At 45.8% G+C, this 23447-nt stretch overlaps 1 protein-coding gene across 4 annotated transcripts in view; it reads right to left on the reverse strand.

Moving 5' to 3' along the window:
• Positions 1-23447, reverse strand: part of LOC141049741 (uncharacterized) — a 214271-nt gene that overhangs the window by 85412 nt on the left and 105412 nt on the right. Inside the window, exon 1 of one of the 4 annotated variants that reach the window (XM_073546475.1) lies at positions 21589-21652. The exons of 2 other annotated variants lie outside the window; for them this stretch is intronic. Coding sequence is in view for 1 of the 2 variants with exons in the window: in XM_073546467.1 (XP_073402568.1) it covers positions 21527-21551 (25 nt within the window). In the remaining variant the exon portion in view is untranslated. One more of the 4 variants, XM_073546467.1, reaches the window with a different exon arrangement.

Below are 23447 nucleotides of genomic sequence, written 5' to 3' on the forward strand. Positions count from 1 at the left end.
CAGTCGAGTGAACCTCCCAGTTACCCTCTGACTGTGTCTCTACACCCGTTATCTTCTCGATCAGGTTACCATCAGTCCTGTCAGTCAGCACAGCACTAGATTCAGTTCTAGTGGTGGCTACTGGCAACAACACGTCACAGTTACACCACACCGTACAGTAAACCCCAAGACACTCTCTATCCGTGTGTCAGCTCTGCTCTTTTTGTTTACCACACCCTTCTCATTCACACCATTGTACCCTTTAGGTGACGTCCGGTCAGTAAGTTCGTCCGACGCCATTCTTTCTCCGGTCGCCCCTACGTCTGGCCTGTCCACGTTAAGAGGCATCAGCGTCTTAGTGTCTGCTAGCCCTACAGTAGAAACGTCTCTACCCTCCTGCCCCACATCAAATATATCAAAGTCCCGGCGCCTCTCAAAGGTATACTCTAAGTTTGGTGGCATACTACCGCCTTGGCACTCCCCCTTTTTCATCTCAATCAGGACTCTGTCCACCTTATAATTCACAATGACCCCGTGGACACAGCGAACTCTGACGTTTTTCTCGGTCAGAGATAAAATGAGCGGAGTTCCTGTCAGAGTCACCACACTCTTTGAGTCCGGCCTACCAGAGACTCCTTCCTGGTACAGCATCACGGTACACACCTGTGGCCCGTCATTACTACCCGGAAGGATATCTCACATTCCTCCCAAGACATACACATACACTGTGGTACTCCAGACATACCCACTAAGTCAACCAGTGCTGCCATTTCCTGAACCACCCCAATTTGGGTTACCGCCCCCTCCCGGGACTCCACCCCTTTTTGGGTTACCACTCCGATTTGGGCCACCGCCCCTTCTGGGACTCCACCCCCTTTTGGGATACCACCCCGATTTGGGTCACCGGCCGCTTCTGGGACTCCACCCCCTTTCAGGATCTCCCCATGTCCGTTATACTGGTCTTCTCAGACCACAGTTCACACAACAGTTTATGTCTTAACGATACCACACAAGTCCTTGTTGGCACCACCACAGCTCCTGCTGTCACCGATCACGGACACCACCGGCTGCTGTTCACACACACAGCGGCTGGAGTCACTGCAGCTCCTGCTGCGCCGTCTTCGTGGACCCGCGAATCCACCGGAAGCCGCTTGTCCCCTTCGTAACCCCGCAGAGTTACCGGAAGCCGCTTGTCACCTTTGTGACCCCACTGAGCCACATCAAGCCGCTTGTCACCTTCTTGACTCCCACTGAGCCACCGCAGGCTGAGTTGAGAAAAGAAAAGAAAAACACCACACAAAAAACTCACGTGTCCTTTCTGTGTGCTATTCAGGACGTACCGTCTCCGCCTGAGACCGTCCAACACACAGGGCGTACCGGGTGCTATTCAGGGAGCGACCCTCCTCCCAAGGTTTCCCAACACACCGGCCACACCAACACAAAACTCACATGTCCTGTCTGTGTGCTATTCAGGACGTACCGTCTCCGCCTGAGACCGTCCAACACACAGGGCTATACAGGGAGCCGACCCTCTTTCCAGGGCTTCCCAACACACTGGCCTCACTAGGTCCAAGGACTTAGCGGGTGCTATTCAGGGCATCCATCTCGGCCTGAGACTGCCCAACACTTACGCCTCACCAGGTCCAAGGTCATACCACGTGCTCCAGGGATCTTCCCAACACTGACCCTCCAGGACCTTCCTCACTGAACCCTCCAGGAACACAGTCTTTCCCACTGACCCAGGTCAGTACAACACAAACACCTGTCCGTTACCTGTGTCGTCCACACAGGTCCTCGGATACCTCTTCTCCTCAGAGGCACCCTATAGCAATCACCAGTCTCATTCTCACTGATCCTGGTCAGTAAAACACGTTTTTCAAGACCGTCACCTGCTGGCCGCGCAGGTTCTCGGACCCCTCTACAGCAGAGGTATCTTAGTAAACACTAGTCTCTTTCTCCTGAGGAAACGGCCACACTGGGCTCACCGATTCGTACAGTGCCTTACTCACTAGGCTGCCCCACGGTTCCAGAATCATAGCCGGGCAGTGGCTTCCCCAACCGTCAGCCGTCCTGGCTCAGTGTTGCCAGCACTGCAAGATGTGCCTTTGGAAACCGTTGCCCTTAGCAACCGAATTTGCAGTCCTCTTCCGTTGCCCCCAGCAACAAGGCTACAATATTGCCCATAGCTTTCTCCACCAAATGTGAGGCAGCACTGTCATTTACTTGGGGAATTCTCGCTAGGCAGCGAACAAAACACATCCGGCACTGGGTTTTCCATCACAACATAGCCAGTCCATGCAGTTTATTTAGCAGCATAAACCCATAGAAGCAACATAACTTCATAACATCTGTATAGCGTCCATTATAGCGCTTCACTCTGGTTATCAATGTCCAGTACGCAGGCTCTCTTAGCCTCACAATTATCTCACCCACGTCAGGGCTTCTCATGCGGCTTCAGCATCTCACACATGTTTATCCCCTCCAGGGAACTCTCAGGCACACATCGCAATTGCTCACAGCATCCACACGTTCTGTCAGGCAGGAAGCCCCAGCTCAGCAGGACCTTCCAGACTGGACCAACCAGGTCCCAACATTCACCCCATGTAACCTACCCTGGCCACATTATATGGTCTATAGCCACGCCCACCGGGTCACGTGACTATGACCTCATCACAGGTCCTTCAAGCATTTCCACACTCTTTACCACAGTGTTCTTTAAACACACCCCCTGGGTGGGTTATAGGTAACCAGGCCCGCCCAACTCTCTTGTTACCTGGAGACTTCTCCCTTACACCTTGAAACACCTCAGCAATATCATTGCTGATCAATACACATACCTAAGTCTCCATCTCAAGGCCACCCCCCTTGAGATAAATAATAATAAAAACAAATAATAATGTATTTATATAGCACCATTGATTCCATGGTTCTGTACATGAGAAGGGGTTACATACAAATTACAGATATCACTTACAGTAAACAAACTAACAATGACAGACTGATACAGAGTGGAGAGAGGATCCTGCCCTTTCGGGCTTACATGCTACAGGATGGTGGGGAAGGAGAAAGTAGGTTGGTGGGTTGCAGCAGTTCCGGTGTTGGTTGAGGTGATATCACTGGTAGTGGTGAGAGAGAAGGAGGTAGCGGGGTCATTGCAGGCTGTAGGCTTTCTTGAAGAGGTGCGTTTTCAGGTTCCGTCTGAAGGATCCAAATGTGGTTGATAGTCGGACTTGTTGGGGCAAAGAATTCCAGAGAATAGGGCCTAATACATAACCATCCTTCAGGATTCTGCCACTCATCCGTTCTCTTGGGACATCCACACAGCGCCCCCTAGTGGACACAGTGGTTACTACACCACAATATAATATATATATATATATATATGTATTCTATGTTTCTATGTGTATATATCTATTATTTTCTAACCTGTCAGTGAGATTTTATTGTACACTGCACTTGAATTGCCGGGTTTTCAAGGGACACCGATGCGTTAACCCCTTTTTTGCCATATGACATACTATTCCGTCCATGTGCACTGGCACTTAATTCCCACGGATGGAATAGTACGTCGTACGCTATCAGCGGCGCTCACGGGAGGAGAGCGGCTGATCGCGGCCGGGTGTCAGTTGATTATCACAGCTGACACCCGGCACTATGTTCCAGGAGTGGTCACTGACCTGTCCTGGCACTTTAACCCCCGACACACTGCGATCAAACATGATCGCAGCGTTCCGGTGGCATAAGGAAGCATTGCGCAGGGAGAGGAATATCAAAAAGACAGATATTAATAGACATGTTACCGCTGAAAACATCATCTTGTCACGCAAAAAATGAGCAGCCATGCAGCGTCATCAGCAAAAAAATAAAAAGTTATAGCTCGCAAAATGAAGCGATGCAAAAATAATTATTTTTTAGATAAAATTGTTTTTATTGTATAAAAACATAAAAAAGGTATAAATGATGTATCGCTGTAATCGTACTAACCCAAAGAATAAAACTGCTTTATCAATTTTACCACATGCGGAACGGTATAAACGAATTCATGAATTGCTGGTTTTTGTTAATTCTGCCTCCCAAAAATCGTAATAAAAAGTGATCAAAAATTGTCATGTGCCCAAAAATGGTACCAATAAAAACATCAACTTGTCCCACAAAAATAAGACCTTACATGACTCTGTGCCAAAATATGGAAAAATTTTAGCTCTCAAAATGTGGTGATGCAAAAACTATTTTTTTTGCAATGAAAAGCGTCTTTTAGCGTGTGACAGCTGCCAAACATAAAAACCCGCTATAAATAGATCATACCCCCCTTTATCACCCTCTTAGTTGGGGAAAAATAATAAAATAAAAAAATGTATTTATTTCCATTTTCCCATTAGGGTTGTGGTTAGGGTTGGGGCTAAAGTTAGGGTTAGGGTTGAGGCTAAAGTTAGGGTTGGGGCTAAAGTTAGGGTTGGGATTATGGTTAGGGGTGTGTTAGGATTAGGTTTGTGGTTAGGGTTATGGTTAGGGTTGGGGTTAGGTTTGGAGTGAGAATACGGAGGTTTCCACTGTTTAGGCACATCAGGGGCTCTCCAAATGCGACATGGCATCTGATTTCAATTCCAGCCAATTCTGCGCTGAAATGGTGCTCCTTCCCTTCCGAGCTCTGCCATGTGCCAAAACAGTGGTTTACCCCCACATATGGAGGATCAGTATACTCAGGACAAATTGCACAATAACTCTTGGGGTCCAATTTCTTCTTTTACCCTTGGGGGTGAAAAGATCATTTCTGTGGCAGTGAGAGCAGGGTCTCAGCTATCGCATGGGCACTTCTCTTGTGCCGCACAAGATCACCATGACGTACCTATACTTCATCAGTCGGGAACCCCTATCCAACCATAACACATCGGTACATTAAATGTTGTGAAGGCATTAATAATATTAAAAAAAGAGCTATGTGGAGGCCAGGTCATCAATTACAAGACTCCTCTTGTCTTTAAAGATAGTTCTTAAAGGGGTTGGCCACTACCTTATAAGTCTCTTTCATGTGAACTAACTGGCTAAGGCCGGTTTCACATTAGCGCTTTTTAAGCGCACGCACGGCCGGGGGTAGCTCCGCCCCCGAGCCGGCTCTCTGCCCGGCGTGCCCGCTCCTTGCTTGTAGCGCCGCCTACTAGCGGACAGCGGCGCCTGCGATCGGCGCACCCTATCTTTAGCATAGGGTGCGCAGATCGTGCGCAGGCCGTGCGCTAGTTGCGCTTTGACCTGCGCTGCGCACTTTTGACGGTGCGCCGTGCACGCCAAAATCAAACTTTTCGGATTTTGGCGCGCACGGCGCACCGTCAAAAGTGCGCAGCGCAGGTCAAAGCGCAACTAGCGCACGGCCTGCGCACGATCTGCGCACCCTATGCTAAAGATAGGGTGCGCCGATCGCAGGCGCCGCTGTCCGCTAGTAGGCGGCGCTACAAGCAAGGGGCGGGCACGCCGGGCAGAGAGCCGGCTCGGGGGCGGAGCTACCCCCGGCCGTGCGTGCGCTTAAAAAGCGCTAATGTGAAACCGGCCTTAGATAGGATCTTTTGTAAATACTTAAAACTAAATGCTTTCCAAAAACCTTCTAAAACCTGAGATTGTTTCCTGGTAACATGATCTCTATGTGAGAATCCTCTGACTTCCTGTGTGATGCTAGTCACTACTCACGGACAAGCCGTGAGGTAGGGTAGTCAAGAGGACCGGGGTCAGATCTCAAAAGAGCTCGACATAAACTAAGGAGAAAGACAGAGGCATAGTCAGGTCATGGTATGAGGTCAGAATGCCAAGAAGGTAATGGATTAACACAAAGGGGCTAGGCAAACAGATGGTCAAAGGAAATTCCAAGATCGGTCAACAAAGATCAGAATACATACAAGAAACCAGAGCACAGAGCAAGCACACACCACTTGAACTAAGCTACAACTGGCAGTAACTGGAGGCAGGGAGCCATCTAAATGACCAGGTAATCACTCCAAACTGGAGAAACCCAGCACACTCAGCCCTGATTGGACAGCTGAACTGTCACTGACTGCATCCAGACACATCGATAGGAGGAATCGTGATATCCTGTGATGTCACCTCACATTTCAGAACCAGGAAGTCAGGAAGAAATTGAAGTGATATTGTAGTCATGTGACTTTAATGCTGTGTGGATGAGTAGGCTCTATTCAGCAGAGGTCACTGCTTCTCTGCATATGGTTGCAGACACAGCACTCCCATCTTCCTGCACATTTCTCCCTACAGAGGTCTCCCTTGTATCTTTTATAGCAGTTGTGAAATGTTAGGGCATATTTCTATAGCAACAACATATTCCTCAGCACTAAACATTTCATGGGGGACATGTACAGACAATAAAGATAATACACAGTATCACTTAATTCCACGGATACCAAGATGAGTGAGAGACCTGCTTGAGAGCTTACTCTCTATGGCAGGGTTCCCCAACTCCAGTCCTCAAGGCCCATCAACAGGTCATGTTTTCAGGATTTCATTAGTATTGCCCAGTAGAGTTGAGCGACTTTTGCTTTTTTAGGGTCGAGATTCGTTTCATGAAACCCGACTTTTCCAAAAGTCGGGTCGAGCAAAATAGGCCGACTATAGGGAAAATTCGGGTTCCGACCGAAACACGAAACCCAATGTAAGTCAATGGGGAATTAAAGTCGGCAGTGAGAGGAGGACAGGAAACACACCTACAGTGCTCATTTGAATGCCATAAGCATCAATTCTTCTTACTTAAGCTTGTCAACCTTAATTAACTTCATAACACAAGTTACGCACTGAAAAATGGGGATTATTTGGCTAAAGTTGTGGGGGGGTAGGGCTGGCTCCAGGTTTTCATGTGCCCTGGGCGAAAGAGCGCCCCTTTAACACATACCACAACTCATCATGCTCCGATACGGCAGAGAAATAGCGGTATAGTACGTTTGAAAAATACTTCACTTTTTACATCTCATGACGAGGCCCATCTATTTCTCCATACAGAATCATTGGTCCCATATAATGTTTGAAACAGTATATGATGAGCTCCACATAATGCTACAGTATATGTTGGTCCCCATGGATGAAGCTCCACTGTCTTATGGGCCCAAATAATGCTCCAAACATAATGGGCCCCATTTCTAATGCTCTAGTGTATAATGGGCCCTGTAAATGCTGCTCCAGTGTCTGATGTCCACCTTTGGAATGTTCCAGTGTATGGTGGGCCCCATCTATCATTCTCCAGAGAATAGTGCTCCCCAAAAATTGCTGTCCCAACACTGAAAACAATGAAATAAGTCTCCTCGCTAGGGAATCCCTGCACTAGTCTGGACTCCTCGTCGTCCCCATCTTCCATCTCACTGCACAGTATTTCAACCTTGCAAGTGCTGTGATCCTGAGCAAGCAGGGGGGGCCCACTCATTGGCGACGGCACTGGCACAGGGCCACTGATAGTACGGTGGTGTGTCTGACGGCGGGTGGGCCGAACCTGCACTTTCATCTGCAGCTTCCTCTTTGTCACCGTGTAAGATGGAACTGTATATGGGAAGGGTAACCTGAGTTTCATCAGGGTCAGATTCAGGCTGTGTAGCGTGCGAGGGGAATGTAGTGGTCTGGGTCAATGTACCAGCAGATTCATCGAGCAGTGGCTGGGCATCAGTGCACTTGTGTCGCCCCCAGGAGTACGGTCGCCACAGTGGCATTACCTTCCTCCTAGGGAGTTTGATGGCATGCTTGGAAGCAACGAAGGATCTCTCTAGCAGGTTAACTTATTGGGCGGCGTTATTCCCACGAGTCACGACCCTCCAAACAGCGTTCATGAAGGCAAAGTGTTTGTTTTACGTGGGCAGTATGGTTGCAAAGCTAAACCTTAAAGGAATGAACAGAAGGGCACCACCAGGAGTGGAACCTACGGCGTAATTTGACTCAACACGGGCAACCTCAACCATCAAGCAACAAAAAAGATGCACACATTGCAAGCTTAATTCCGTCAACGAACGAGACTCCGTCATGCCCCGCGGTCCAAGTCCGGCTTACTAGAGGGACACGCGAGGCTCTGGCACGAGATTGGCCAATAACTGGTGTGTCATGCCCTTACATGTCCGTGGCTGCATGTGCGCTACAATGAAAAGGCCAGCGTTTGTCGCTTACAGGTGCAGATAACCCGCTGAACAACGTTAGTGATGGGGATCTGTGATTACAATTATTACCCGCGAACGATGATTTCCCAGTAAGTGCAGGTCAACAGCAGTTCCGGAATTAGGCCTTACCGTCATTCCTGAAAAAATGAAAAACTTACGTGTGCAAACCACAGGTGCTGTAGCTTGCTTAACAGCTCGCCAGCCGTTCTCAGGCCCAGTATGGATTACACGTGATTGCACAAAGGTGAGAAAGGGTACCGTATCCCCGGATAACATGTATGGATAGCATAGTGTACACATTCAAAATATATGTCTATACATCAGGAGGCAGGCTCAGATGGTGTCAGGCCCAGTATGGATTACACGTGATTGCACAAAGGTGAGAAAGGGTACCGTATCCTCGGATAACATGTATGGATAGCATAGTGTACACATTCAAAATATATGTCTATACATCAGGAGGCAGGCTCAGACGGTGTCAGGCCCAGTATGGATTACACGTGAGTGCACAAAGGTGAGAAAGGGTACCATATCCCCGGATAACATGTATGGATAGCATAGTGTACACATTCAAAATATATGTCTATAGATCAGGAGGCAGGCTCAAACGGTGTCAGGCACAGTATGGATTTGACGGCCCAGACTACACAGCGGAGGAGCAGGGAGAGGTAAAGATTGCAAATGCTGGGGCCCTGCCCAAGCAAGGGGGGCCCACTCGTGGGCATCGGTACTGGCACTGGGCCCCTCATAGTACGGCGGTGTGTCTGACGGCGGGTGTGCACCACCGTCAAAGACACTTGATTGCACTATGAGGGACCCTGTGCCAGTGCCCGCGCCCAAGAGTCGGCCTACCCACCTGTCCAGGGCAATGGCACTCGCACGGTTTCGTGCGCTAGGTGGTGACCCCGGCCATGGGGGGGGGAGGCAGCACAGTTAGGGAGTTTTAGAAAGTGGCATACAGGTGTGGCTAAAAGTATTGACACCCCTGCAATTCTGTCAGATAATACTCAGTTTCTTCCTGAAAATGATTGCAAACACAATTTCTTTGGTATTATTATCTTCATTTAATATGTCTTAAATGAAAAAACTCAAAAAGAATTGTCCTAAAGCCAAATTGGATATAATTCCACACCAAACATAAAAAAGAGGGTGGACAAAAGTATTGGCACTGTTCGAAAAATCATGTGATGCTTCTCTAATTTGTGTAATTAACAGCAACTGTAACTTACCTGTGGCACCTAACAGGTGTTGGCAATAACTAAATCACACTTGCAGCCAGTTGACATGGATTAAAGTTGACTCAACCTCTGTCCTGTGTCCTTGTGTGTACCACATTGAGCATGGAGAAAAGAAAGAAGACCAAAGAACTGTCTGAGGACTTGAGAAACCAAATTGTGAGGAAGCATGAGCAATCTCAAGGTTACAAGTCCATCTCCAAAGACTAGAATGTTCCTGTGTCTACCGTGCGCAGTGTTATCAAGATGTTTAAAGCCAATGGCACTGTAGCTAACCTCCCTAGATGTGGACGGAAAAGAAAAATTGACAAGAGATTTCAACGCAAGATTGTGCGGATGTTGGATAAAGAACCTCGACTAACATCCAAACAAGTTCAAGCTGCCTTGCAGTCCGAGGGTACAACAGTGTCAACTTGTACTATCCGTCGGCGTCTGAATGAAAAGGGACTGTATGGTAGGAGACCCAGGAAGACCCCACTTCTTACATAAAAAAGCCAGGCTGAAGTTTGCCAAAACTTACTTGAAAAAGCCTAAAATGTTTTGGAAGAATGTTCTCTGGTCAGATGAGACAAAAGTAGAGCTTTTTGGGCAAAGGCATCAACATAGAGTTTAAAGGAGAAAAAAGGAGGCATTCAAAGAAAAGAACACGGTCCCTAAAGTCAAACATGGCGAAGGGTCCCTGATGTTTTAGGGTTGCTTTGCTGCCTCTGGCACTGGACTGCTTGACCGTGTGCATGGCATTATGAAGTCTGAACACTACCAACAAATTTTGCAGCATAATGTAGGGCCCAGTGTGAGAAAGCTGGGTCTCCCTCTGAGGTCATGGGTCTTCCAGCAGGACAATGACCCAAAACACACTTCAAAAAGCACTAGAAAATGGTTTGAGAGAAAGCACTGGAGACTTCTAAGGTGGCCAGCAATGAGTCCAGACCTGAATCCCATAGAACACCTGTGGAGAAATCTAAAAATGGCAGTTTGGAGAAGGCACCCTTCAAATATCAGTACCTGGAGCAGTTTGCCAAAGAAGAATGGTCTAAAATTCCAGCAGAGCATTGTAAGAAACTCATTGATGGTTACCGGAAGCGGTTGGTCGCAGTTATTTTGGCTAAAGGTTGTGCAACCAAGTATTAGGCTGAGGGTGCCAATACTTTTGTCTGGCCCATTTTTGGAGTTTTGTGTGAAATGATCAATGTTTTGCTTTCTGCTTCATTCTCTTTTGTGTTTTTTTATTTAAGAAAAATTAAATGAAGATAATACCAAAGAATTTGTGTTTGCAATCATTTTCAGGAAGAAACGGAGTGTTATCTGACAGAATTGCAGGGGTGTCAATACTTTTGGCCACAGCTGTATGTTGATGTTGGACATTCAGCTGATGCAAAAGGCGAAATTGTTCAAGTCCCAGGAAGAGGAGGACCAAAGCAAGCCATTTTTCTGTCACCCTATGTGTCATCAGGGGAAGGTGGGACAAAATCCTTGGAAACCCATGCATGGTTCATTTTAATGAAGGTTAGATCATCCACATTTTGGGTTGACAGACGGGTCCTTTTTTCTGTCAGGATTGATCCAGCTGCACTGAAGACTCTTTCCGATAGCACACTTGCAGCTGGGTAAGCGAGCTCCTGTAAGGCATATTGTGCCAATTCAGGCCAGGTGTCCAGTTTAGCGGCCCAATAGTCAAAGGGGAATGACCTGTGTGGGAGAACATCGATATGGGAGGAAAAGTAGTTGTTAACCATAGTTGACAACTGCTGTCTCCTGTCACTTTCCATCGATGCAGTATTACCAGTTGTGTGAGCGGTACTTGAAAAATCAGTCCACAACATTGTCATGAAACCCCTGTCTCCAACGCTACTTCTGCTGTGTGCACCACGAACACCTCTGCCAAGCTGCCCCCGGCCCGTACGGCTCGTGTGAGAACCATCACCGCTGCTGTGTGCTGGAAATGCCTCAACCAACCGGTTTACCAGAGTTGCTTGTTTATTAGCCAATGTTAGGTCAAGGTTGTCGTGTGGCATGATGTTTTGTAATTTGCCTTTATAGCGTGGATCCAGGATGCTGGCCAACCAGTAGTCGTCATCGTTCATCATTTTGGCAATGCGGGGGTCCCTTTTTAGGATCTGCAAGGCATAATCTGACATGTGGGCCAATGTTCCTGGTGTCAATGATGCACTGTGAGTGCTGGTTGGAGGAGCACTTTCTGGCAAATCCACATCCCTCCAGTCACGCACAAACCCTGTACCAGACCTTGCCACGCCAACATTTTCACTTGCCCCACGAGATGCATCCTCCTCCCCTAAGTAATCATCCCCATCATCATCCTCCTCTTCTTCCTCCACCTCGTCCAGGATAGGTCCCTGAGCAGACAATGGCTGAATGTCATCAAGGATTCCCTCCTCCTCTTCCTCCTCGTCAACATTGGCTGCAGACACCTGCTCCTTAAGGTGCGTCAAAGTTTGCATGAGCAGACGCATAAGTGGGATGCTCATGCTTAGGATGGCGTCGTCTGCGCTTACCAGCCGTGTGCATTCCTCAAAACACTGAAGGACTTTACAGAGGTCTTTCAGCTTCGACCACTGCACACCTGTCAACTCCATGTCTGCTCTCAAAGTGCCTGGCCGTGTATCCTCCCACAAATGCATTATGGCCTGCCTCTGTTCGCACAGCCGCTCAACCATGTGCAGGGTGGAGTTCCATCTTGTTGCAATGTCGATAATGAGGCGGTGGTTGGGAAGGTGGAGCAATCGCTGCAGCTTCTGCATACGAATGGAGTGTACAGGCGACCGACGGATGTGCGCGCACAGTCTTCCACCTTCTGGAGCAGGGCTGTTAACTACGGATAATTGTTGAGGAAGCACTGCACCACCAGGTTCAAGGTGTGAGCCAAGCAAGGTATGTGGCTGAGTTTTGAAAGGGCTATGGCTGCCACAAAATTACGGCCGTTATCACTAACAACCTTGCCTGCCTCAAGATGTATACTGCCCAGCCATGACTCAGTTTGTCGCTGAAAGTACTCGGCCAGCACCTCCGCGGTGTGTCTGTCGCCCAAACACATCATCTGCAACACAACCTGCTGACGCTTTCCACTAGCTGCTCGATAGGGGGACACCTCGTGTGCAACAGTGGCAGCTGCAGATGGAGTGCTCGTACGACTGCGCTCTGTGGACGAGCTTTCGCTTCTGGAGGAGGAGGAGGAGGGTCGAACGCCTACAGCCAACTGTTTCCTATACCGTGGGCTAGGCAGCACTGTCCCACCACCGCTGTCCCCTGTGGACTCTGCATCCACCACATTAACCCAGTGCGCAGTGATGGACACGTAACGGCCCTGGCCATGCCGACTGGACCATGCATCTGTTGTGAGGTGCACCTTTCCACTCACTGACTGCTTGAGTGCATGGACAATGCGGTCTTTCACATGATGGTGGAGGGCTGGGATGGCTTTGCGAGAGAAGAAGTGGCGACTGGGTAGGTCATAGCGTGGTACTGCATAGGCCATGAGTTCGCGGAAAGCTGCGCTTTCCACCAACCAATAGGGCATCATCTCTAACGAGATTAGTTTGGCAATGTGGGCGTTCAAACCCAGTGTACGCGAATGAGAGACTGAGTACTTTCTTGACCTACTCATAGTCTCTGGGAGGGTGAGATGGACTTGAGAGCTGCATATGGTGGAACTAGCAATGGACAGGGCGGACTGAGAGAGGGTTGATGATGGTGATGGAGTTGGTGTTCTTTCTGATAGCCTAGATTCAGTCTTTCGTTGATATAACAGTGGGATTCCCTGACTGCTTTGGCCTTGCAACGACACCTCGACATTTGCTGCTGTGCTAACCGCTGGGCTTACAGTGGGGGAAACAATGTAGCGTTGCTGACTACCTTCTTTGTGATCAGTTGCACATGTGGTACTTGAGGTTTGGTGTTGTGTCCACGCTTGCAAGTGCATGCTGGTTAAATGTCTAAGCATGCAACTGGTATTCAAATTTTTCAGATTTTTCCCTCGGCTAAAGGTCTTTGCCCACTTCTTACAGATAACCTTGGCCTGATCATGAGGATTTTGTTCAAAAAAGTGCCACACTGCACTCTTCCTACTTTGGAAGACATTTTGCGGCCTAGCACGCTGTGCTATTTTGACCGTCTGGACAAGCTGTCCAGCAACTCTTTTGATTTTTGGAACCTGTCTTTGGAGTGCTCCGGGCCTGCCAGATAACAGCTGTTGCGATGTCGATGTCTGCTGTGGATGCTCCTCCTCATCTGAGCTATTGGAAGCAGCACCCTCTTCCCCCAATGGATGCCAATCTGGGTCAACAACTGGGTCATCCATCACCTCCTCTTCAATGTCATGTGCACCTTCCTCTGTCACCGTGTATGGTGGTATAGTATGCGGGAAGGGGCACCTGAGTCTCATCAGGGTCAGAATCTGGCTCATTACACTGCGAGGACAATGTAGTGCTCTGACTGAATGTACCAGCAGAATCATCTATCAGTGGCTGTGCATCAGTGCACTCCATGTCAGATTCATCTTGGCCTGGGTAATTCACCATTTCACTTGATAACCCAGGCATGGTATGTGAAAACAGCTCCATGGAGTAATCAGTTGTATGGCCTGCGTCATCCTTCAATCTTGGTTGGCGTGAAGGACACAAGGAAAGGTGTGGTTCATGAACATGACCCTCCAATGATGACTCAGTGCTTTTATTTTTTACAACTTCAGAAGAGGAGGCGATAGAGCTGGAGGCTGAGTCAGCAATGTAAGCCAAAACTTTTTCCTGATGCTCTGGCTTTAAAAGCGGTTTGCCAACTCCTAGAAAACTAAGCCTTCGAGGCCTTGTGGAGCCAGACGATGACACAGGCTCAACACCTCCTGCATTCGGTCCTATTTTGCTTTTGCCACCACCATCAGACCCACCACCAACACCATCATTACCAGCTGGCAACCCCCGCCCAATTCCACGGCCTCTTCCACCAGCCTTCCTCATTTTTGGTAAAAATGTACACAAAATCCCACAAACTATATAGTAATGTAAAACAAGGTGTATATAGGACAGGGGAGATGTAGAATTTCTGAACACACTTGTGGACACTGTTGTGTGAGGCCCAGTTAATATCACACCCCTATGTCACAGGCTCAATGTTGCAGGTGTGAAAAATGTCACTATAGGACAGGGGAGATGTAGAATTTCTGAACACACTTGTGGACACTGTTGTGTGAGGCCCAGTTAATATCACACCGCTATGTCACAGGCTCAATGTCGCAGGTGTGAAAAATGTCACTATAGGACAGGGGAGATTTGGAATTTCTGAACACACTTGTGGACACTGTTGGATTGTGTGAGGCCCAGTGAATATCACACCGCTATGTCACAGGCAGAAATTGGCTAGTGTTTGACAAACTACAAGGTGTATATAGAATTGGGCAGAATAGGAATCTCCCTAGAGTTTTAGGTCTGTAAGAACGGAACATGTCCTCGACTTATCCTTACAGAGTGACACACAGATAGCTTCACTGTGGCCGTGATAACAGCCGTTACACGGTACTGAGAGAGGAGCGTGCACGTACACCGCTGTCCGGTGTCTGTAAAATTGTCAAGCTCCATGTTTTTTAAGTATACGGACTGACACACGTTGTCTCTCTATAGTTTTGAATGTGATCAAACAGCAAATATACTTAACTGTTTGAAAAGCAGACAAAACTAGAAGGTGTAGGTCTGTAAGAACGGAACATGTCCTCGACTTATTCTTACAGAATGACACACAGATAGCTTCGCTGTGGCCGTGATAATAGCCGTTACATGGTACTGAGAGAGGAGCGTGCACGTACACCGCTGTCCGGTGTCTGTAAAATTGTCAAGCTCCGTGTTTTTTAAGTATACGGACTGACACACGCTGTTTCTCTATAGTTTTGAATGTGATCAAACAGCAAATATACTTAACTGTTTGAAAAGCAGACAAAACTAGAAGGTGTAGGTCTGTAAGAACGGAACATGTCCTCGACTTATTCTTACAGAGTGACACACAGATAGCTTCGCTGTGGCCGTGATAACAGCCGTTACACGGTACTGAGAGGAGCGTGCACCGCTGTATGGTGTGAAAAAATGCACGCTCAGTACCTCACAAGGACAAAAAAAAAAAAAAAATTGGATTGCTTTTAAAAAAGCAGTTTGCAGAGCAGTGGGAAAACAGCAATGCAGCTATCAGGAAGCCTTATAAGGCAGCCTAACAACCAACACAGCTGATCCAGCAAAATATAGCCTCCACTTGCACTGCACACACAGTGACTGGTGTGTTGTACAGGCAAAATCGCTAGCAGCAGAAGCAGTTTTTGGTGTCTTCTTCCCTGCCTAACGCTCTCCCTACAGAATCAGCAGCAGCTCTCCCTATTCTGAGATCAGCATGAGTAACATGGCGATCGGCGTGCACGCCCTTTTATACCCCCTGTGACACCCCCCAAAGCAAGCCAATCACTTGCATGCCCTTCTCAAAGATGGTGGTGACCCCTGCCTATGTCATCACGTTGCCCACAGTGTCCGTGGATCCTGATTGGCTGAAAAAGGGCGGAAAACAAACTTTTGAAACGCGACTTTGGCGCTAAAGTCGCCGAGCTCGTGGCCGACCTCACCCTAGGGTCGGGTTTCGTTTCATGAAACTCGACTTTACCAAAAGTCGGCGACTTTTGAAATTTTTCGACCCGTTTCGCTCAACTCTATTGCCCAGGTGATAACTGCATCACCTGTACAATACAAGGGAAATCCTGAAAACATGACCTGTTGGTGGGCCTTGAGGACTGGAGTTGGGGAACCCTGCACTATGGGACAGCACACAATCTCACAGTTTAACGGAACTGTTCACACATTTGTTTTTTGATGGGATCCGAGTCTCAGTTCCATAGTGCACATTCAGTTATGAATCCGTTTGGCTGATAAGAATCATCAATTTATGTAAAGGGGTCTGTTAAATGAATGAAAGCAACCGACATCTGATTTCCATCTGGGTTTATTGGATCTATTGTAAAATGACAAAAAGTTCAGACAGTTTACCTCCTTTTGGTTTTTAAAATCAGATAAAAAAAGATAGGCAAATGGAAATAAAACAGATGCCATACAGCCGTCCTTTTTTTGCAGACAAAAAAACCCAGACTGTTATTTGGAAATGTGCTATTAGTCTAAGGCTATGTGCACACGCTGCGGTTTTTGCTGCGGTTCTGCAGTGGTTTTGGGCCTGCGGAACCGCAGCAGTTCCGCAGACATGGTACTTTACCATGTTAGCCTATGGGTTTTCAAAACCGCAGTGCTCACGCTGCGTTTTTTTCCGCGCGTTTTTTTCCCGCAGCATGTCAATTATTTCTGTGGATTCTGCTGCGGTTTCACACCTTTAACATAGTAAAGGTGTGAAACTGCAGGCCAAACCGCAGGTCACTTTACCTGCGGTTCCGCGGGAAAAAACCCGCAGGTGAATCTGCAGTGTGTGCACATAGCCTAAGGCTACGGTCAGACAAGTGCATATGCTCTCATCGAAGAGAATTAGGCCGATTATGCCAATCACACTTTCATCATGCATCAGAATGTGATCACAGTGTTATTGATTCTCTCGCATGCGGAGAAGATGGAAATAAAAAATTTACCATCTTCTCCATTGTGTCAATGTCTAGAAATCCAACTGCTCTGAAACGTCATCCATGTGCAGTCCAATGATTTCCGTGCATACAGTCATTGATTTGCATGGTTGAGTGCGATCAGAATATGAAATCAAACTCGTGCATGCAGTGATTTTTTTTCAGCAGCCGATTCAGTCCTAAGGGCTCTTACTCACTTACGAGAGACTCGCACGATTCTCGTGCGAGTCTCTCGCATGAAAACCAGGCACAGCCGCCAGCACTTGGACCGGAGCGTGTGGCTACATGTATTTCTATGTCTCTCGCAAGTGAGTATGAGCCCTACGGAAAGAATTCTGATGTGCGCTGCCCCACACCATAACATTGGTCCGAGTGTGACCTGATGTTTTGTCAGACTGAAAATACACTCGTCTTCACCTGCTCTTAGCACAATAAAAACAGTCAGCGCTGTACAGGGTGAATCTGGGCTTTATATGTACAGGCATCACATGCATAACACAGACATCATATCTCAGAATAATGCTAAACTGATGTATAATGTGATCGGTTTGTATTTAACATGCCATAGAGCTGGAGTTCTTCTCATCTGTGTCAGTCTACCAAGATTGATGGTGACACAGAAGCTTTAGATACTGAAATGCTTCAGTGTTAAAATTGTGAGGAATAAGTGAAATATGTGCCATATTTGCTCCATTAACTCATTATTACTAAAGTGCAGCCACATTTCCTTGTAACTCTCTAAGTAAAAGTCCTTATACGCAGAAAAAGAGCTGTTTATATGACCCATACGGCATGTATGATTCAAGACCTAGCAGACTTGCTCTTCTCGTAAGTCAAGATCTTGATATTTCAAGCTAGACTAGACTCACGAGAAAATAAGGCCCAGTCTCTCACAGATGTAATGAGTTTTCAAAAGGAATTTTCACTGGATTTTTCAATTTAAACTTAGTGCCCCCTTCATTCCAATATCAGTGAAACTTTCTGAAGCAAACTGAGATCTCTATAAAACCCTCTGGTGGTCTAAGTTTAGTTTAGTAGGACCATGTTGGATTCAGCTATCATAGCCATAAAATGGATTATTTTTTTACATTTTAACTGAGTACTTCCTCCAATTGGTGCTGTTCCTCTTATTCAGGTACAGTTTTTCTTGTTCTCCTGTGCCCCTTTGTTCCAAAGTAATGCCCTAGGTAATAAAGATGCAAATTTCCCCTTCAACCAACTTCTCCGGAGTAACGTGTTAAAGAGGAAGTACTCAGTTAAAATGTCAAAAATAATCCAGCGAAAAATCCTCTTTAACATGTTATGATTGCAATAACTGGACCCAACATGGTCCAAATTTCTGTTCAACAACTGGGCGTATACTACAGAACTTCTCTGTGGGCATATCCATGTTTTGATTGGCCAGAGTCAGAGGATAAAATGCAAAGAGAAGTTGGTTGAAGGGGAAAGTTGCATCTTTATTTCCGAGGGAATAACTTTGGAATTGGGGGAGGGCATGGAATAAAAAGAAAAACTGTTTCAGAATCAGTGAAGGAAGCAGTTTAAATTAAAAAAGCAGAATTCAGTAAAACATCCTCTTTAACATTTTATGACTGCAATATCTGGACCCAACATGGACCTACTAAATCAAACTTAGACCACCAGAGGGTTTTACAGTGATAAAAGTTTCAGTGAAATTGTGTCTCTATGTGATTGTCGCGTCAATGATACATATGCTAAAATGTGTCCACATTATAGGTGTCTGAAGCCGGTCTAAATATCAATTTACACATTGTGACAAAGTCACATTTATTTTTAACTTATTTTATACGGAATTGACCATAAAGTTTCATGGAAAATGTTGAACTAGAAAAGCCTTTCATGGAGTGACTGCCACATTCTACAAAAATTATTGAGATTAAAATATACTCTCGAATAGTAAACCTATCTGTGTTTCTTATAGCAGGCAATAACAGCACAGCTTTAATTTTTTAAGGGCACTATAAGAAATGAAAATTTTGCTAATTGTTTTACAGCTGTATATTATATGCCAAAAAATAAGTTATATTTCAAAATGGCTGCAGTGTACCTGCATGTTAAGAGTGGGTGACTTCCTCCGGGGAGATCTGGGGTTAGAAAATCACTACGTATTGTAAACTCACAGAACTCCCATTTAGCCTGGTTGTTTGAGTTTCATATTAAATGGATTTTATTTCCTTTGGTGCTAAAGAGGTTAACAACCCTTTCTATGCTGGTTAGAAACTTGCAGCTCCATCTCACAGCTGTTCCTGACCTGGTCACTTCTTCTCTCTATAAATCTGGCCAGATCTTCTCTTCCTCGACACTGAAAGTTTTACATCGAAGAGTTGCTGTGCTGAGTTGGAGATTGTTGTATGCTGTTTTTGGTGGTATGCTTTCCTCAGTGTCCTATTCCCATTTAGTTTGTACATTCCTACTCTTCTCTATATACCTCTCTACCTTTTGGTGAGTGTTGTGTTTGTTAGTTGCTTTTTGTTGCCTCTTTTGCGTTTTGTGTTTATACACTAGCATTTCTGCTCCAGGCCTCCTGGGGAGGGTGGAGGGGACAGCTTAGTGAATAACAGGAGAACAGTAAGACTGGTGGCTCAAACCTAGTCACATTTAGAGGTACCTTTGGAAGCAGGGATAGTTAGAGTCCCAGCCGTAGAGACAGTGGTGGGCTACTTTCCCTATTTACATACAGGCACAGCGTGACACTGCCCTTGATACAAAATATATTGTTCTATAATAGAGCAGGTGGGAAAAGTACCTATGGTAGGGAAATCAAATAGTATTTTCCAAGTGTGAAATATTTGGCTGGTATATAAAGAATGTTAGAAAAAAAATGTAAAACCTTAGATACCAACCTCATCTGAGTGCAGGACTGAGGATTCAGTACAGTCAATGATCCTTGGAGTGCTGTCCATCACAAGGGTAAGGGAAGAGGATGGTAACTCAGGGGGCGGAATGGTGTACTGAACCCTTGGCCATGTTAAAGATGCACTGAAGCCCCCTCATTTACATATGTAATGAAACTTTATTTTGTTCCTGTACCACAAGTATAATTTTATAGAGGCCAAGTCCCCTATGTGAATGCATAAATGTTTTAATTAGAGAATTTGGGGTGGCAGACTTTTCTTCTACTACAGTATTTTCTGAAATGTTAGAAAAGGTGAAGTCACAACTCACAATGAACACCTAGTGGAATAAAGTTACAGTACCTATATAATATATGCAAGTTATTGTAGCACTGGCAGCACCTTATTAGAGGCACTGACACCTTATCAGATAGGGTTGATGAATATCTATCTATATTAGGCTAGGTTTACATTAGCGTTTGAGTCTGCAGCGTATGATCCGCATACGCAAACGCATGCAAAACGCATGTTTATGCAGCGTTTTTTATGCGCATCATCTTACGCATGACGGGGAAAAATGCTGCAAGTGCATGCGTTTGCGTTGTTTATGCGCATGCGTTCGATATGACATCGATATGACATCAGGCAAAAATGGGCTTGTCTCATGAGATTTCTATTTACATGTTGATGAACGCATGCGTATCGAACGCATGTCCTTGCGTACCAATGCGTTCCCATAGACAGTAAAGCGTTTTTAGATGCACTCATATGCATGCGCATGCCTGCAAATATTTCATGGATTTTGACGCTTCAAAAAATGCAACATGTTGCGTTTGCCACGCCCTGCTGCACACCGTGAAATGACGCATGCGTACGCAAAAGCATGCGAACACATGCAAACGCATGTCCCCGCGTACACCATGTTAAATATATGTATGCATGACGCATGCGGATCTAACGCTGCGCACACAAATGCAAACGTGAAACCAGCCTTATACCTCTGCAGTATATGTAGCAGTGAAGCCATATGTAGCCATACCTTTGTGTTGTGCATTGTCACTTCATATGGATTTGTAGATGGTGTTTGCTGATTTCATTGCCCAAATCTTGCTGAGTTTAAATTAAAACGATTTTTCCCTCCTGCTTGTGAGGGGTTATTGGTATCCAGGATCATCTAGGGCTAAATCAGGTAGAGACGACGGTGAGCGGGGGTGCCACAACTTGCGTGCTTGTTTAGGGTGCCAACCTCCGCGGCAAGGAAGGGAAGTAATAGGGAAAATTATTAGGGAAAGGATTAGGTTCCCTTCCCCTACCTTCCTGTTGATCCTGATGTGATACATTTAAGACTTATTGTTTATTGATGGATTATATATCTATTTCTCTTTTTAGGTGTCAATTGTCTTTGTTTGTTTAGGAACATTTTCAGTTAGTTCCTTTTTTTAAAACGTATTAATAAAAATACAACTTTTAATGGATGAGTTTTTTTCATGAGACAAAATATATACAAACATGACTAATATATCACACTGTTTTTTATGCCTGAGTAAGAATGTATACAGACATTATTATAGAATATCTATTTGTTCGGACTATGTCGCATGATCCTCTATGGCCAGCCTAAACACGTTCTAGATGGTGATCCCTCTAAAACTGGCCCAAACACTAGATGTATGTAACACAAAACTTAACAAACAGAAAATGTGACAAAACAGTTGATCTACATACAATTCTGTGCCAGGACATTCTCCATATGCTGCCTCAATCTCTATAAAATGGAGATGGTTTACCTTTGATCGGGTGGGAGCTGCTACTACTGTCAAGGTGTGTGCTAGGTGAGTGAGTAGGTTTCGGTTCTCCTACCTGAGGGACGTAAACCCCTCCTTAAGTGACGAGATACTGAACTAACAGGCGTGGTTAGGAGAAAGGTTGCTGAAGTTGAATGTTAGGAAGTCTTTATGTCTTTTAGATCTAAAATTCCAAGGGCATGATTGTGACTTCTTGTTGTAACGTGCCAATGATGTCTGCTCCTTGTCTTACCCAACACTATTAGTTCATCATTGTCTTGTAATGAGAAGTAATTGCCAGTAGTGGACATGCCATACATTACAGTGCCATCATGTGCACTGATACGCCATGCTCTCCGTTTATGAATTTCTGGAAGTTTTACACTATGTAATATAATACAGATGATTTGTATAGGATCTGATTTTGTGTTACCCACCTGAGACTTTAATAGTGGAGTCTCAATCTAAATATGGAAGAGGCTAGTGCATGCTGCCCTTTTATTCATCTATCAAAAGTTAGTCACTGGTATGGTACCAGATACTTATATTGTGGGTACGTAAAGTATTCACACCCCTTTAAATGTTTCAGTCTTTGCTTCATTGCAGCCATTTGGTAAATTCAAAAAAGTTTTTGTTTTCTTATTCATGTACACTCTGCACCTCATCTTGACTGAAAAAACGAGAAATGTAGACATTTTTGCAAATTTATTAAAAAAGAAAAACTGAAATATCACATGGTTATGAGTATTCTGACTAGTGATGGGCGAGCACTAAAATGCTCGGATGTTCGTTGTTTGGGTTGAGCAAATTGGAATACTCGGGTACTTGGGCAGAACAACGAGCCCAATGTAAGTCTATGGGAGACAGAGCATTTTTACCGCGATCCCCCCTGGGGGTCCTTTTAGGCTCTAAAAGCATCAGAAAATGATGGAAACACTGCTCAAATGACAAGGGGACATCATGGGGATCGCCCCTGGAAGCATTCCTGACTCCTAGTTCACAGCTTTAAACAATTTTTTCAGAGTTTCATGCCATTTTTACCGGTGCACCAAAAAACATACCAAAATGAAACCAAAACAGATTTTGCTTGGAAATATGTTTCCAGGTTAATCACTTGTGCATAAGGCTAAATAATTAACCACAGACCAAAGTGTTCCTCCCCCACTTGGGCTATGTTCCGACGCAGCGTTTTTGAAGCGTTTTTCAACTTTAACATTGCTTTCCAAACAATACTAATGCATTCACTGTGAAATGTAATTGTAACCTTTAACAACCCTAGCTGGCCAAGTGTTGTGTGACACATAAGCAGACACATCTTGTTTCATTTCTGAAGGAGGGAATGTTAAAGTCACAGAGCCTATTTTTACAGGGGCATCAGGCAGCATCAATCTGCTTAAAGGGCCATTATTAAACAGTGGGTCTCCTAAACTGTTATAGCCTATGCAGTGAGTGGATGGGCTGCCAAGAATTACGACGCACCCCAATACCCCTTTCACAAGATGTCAAGGAGGGCTTCCCAAAAAATGTTGCATTTACTTCAAGGCCTGCCCTACTACCAAGTCATATGCACCCCAATATCCCCAATTCCCCTTTGGAAGAAACATAGAGGAGGGCCTCTTAACAAAAAATGTCCCATTAAAAAGGAGCGGGTCTCCTAGACTTGTAATGCCCATACACTAAGTGTGTTGGCTGGCAAACATGTTCCCCTGTGGGGTATACCTCAACCTTTACCATAACAAGTATTTTAAGACCAGCAAAACCACCCACCCTTGTTCGTGTGACGACTCCTGGAGTGGACCCTCTGGGCCATAATACCAAGCCACCCCGGGAGAACTGACCTAGTGAGGTCCACCCCCTATACA

Source organism: Dendrobates tinctorius, unplaced genomic scaffold, assembly GCF_039654945.1.
Source record: "Dendrobates tinctorius isolate UK_male_01 unplaced genomic scaffold, ASM3965494v1 ptg000011l, whole genome shotgun sequence".
In the NCBI taxonomy this organism is placed as follows: domain Eukaryota; kingdom Metazoa; phylum Chordata; class Amphibia; order Anura; family Dendrobatidae; genus Dendrobates; species Dendrobates tinctorius.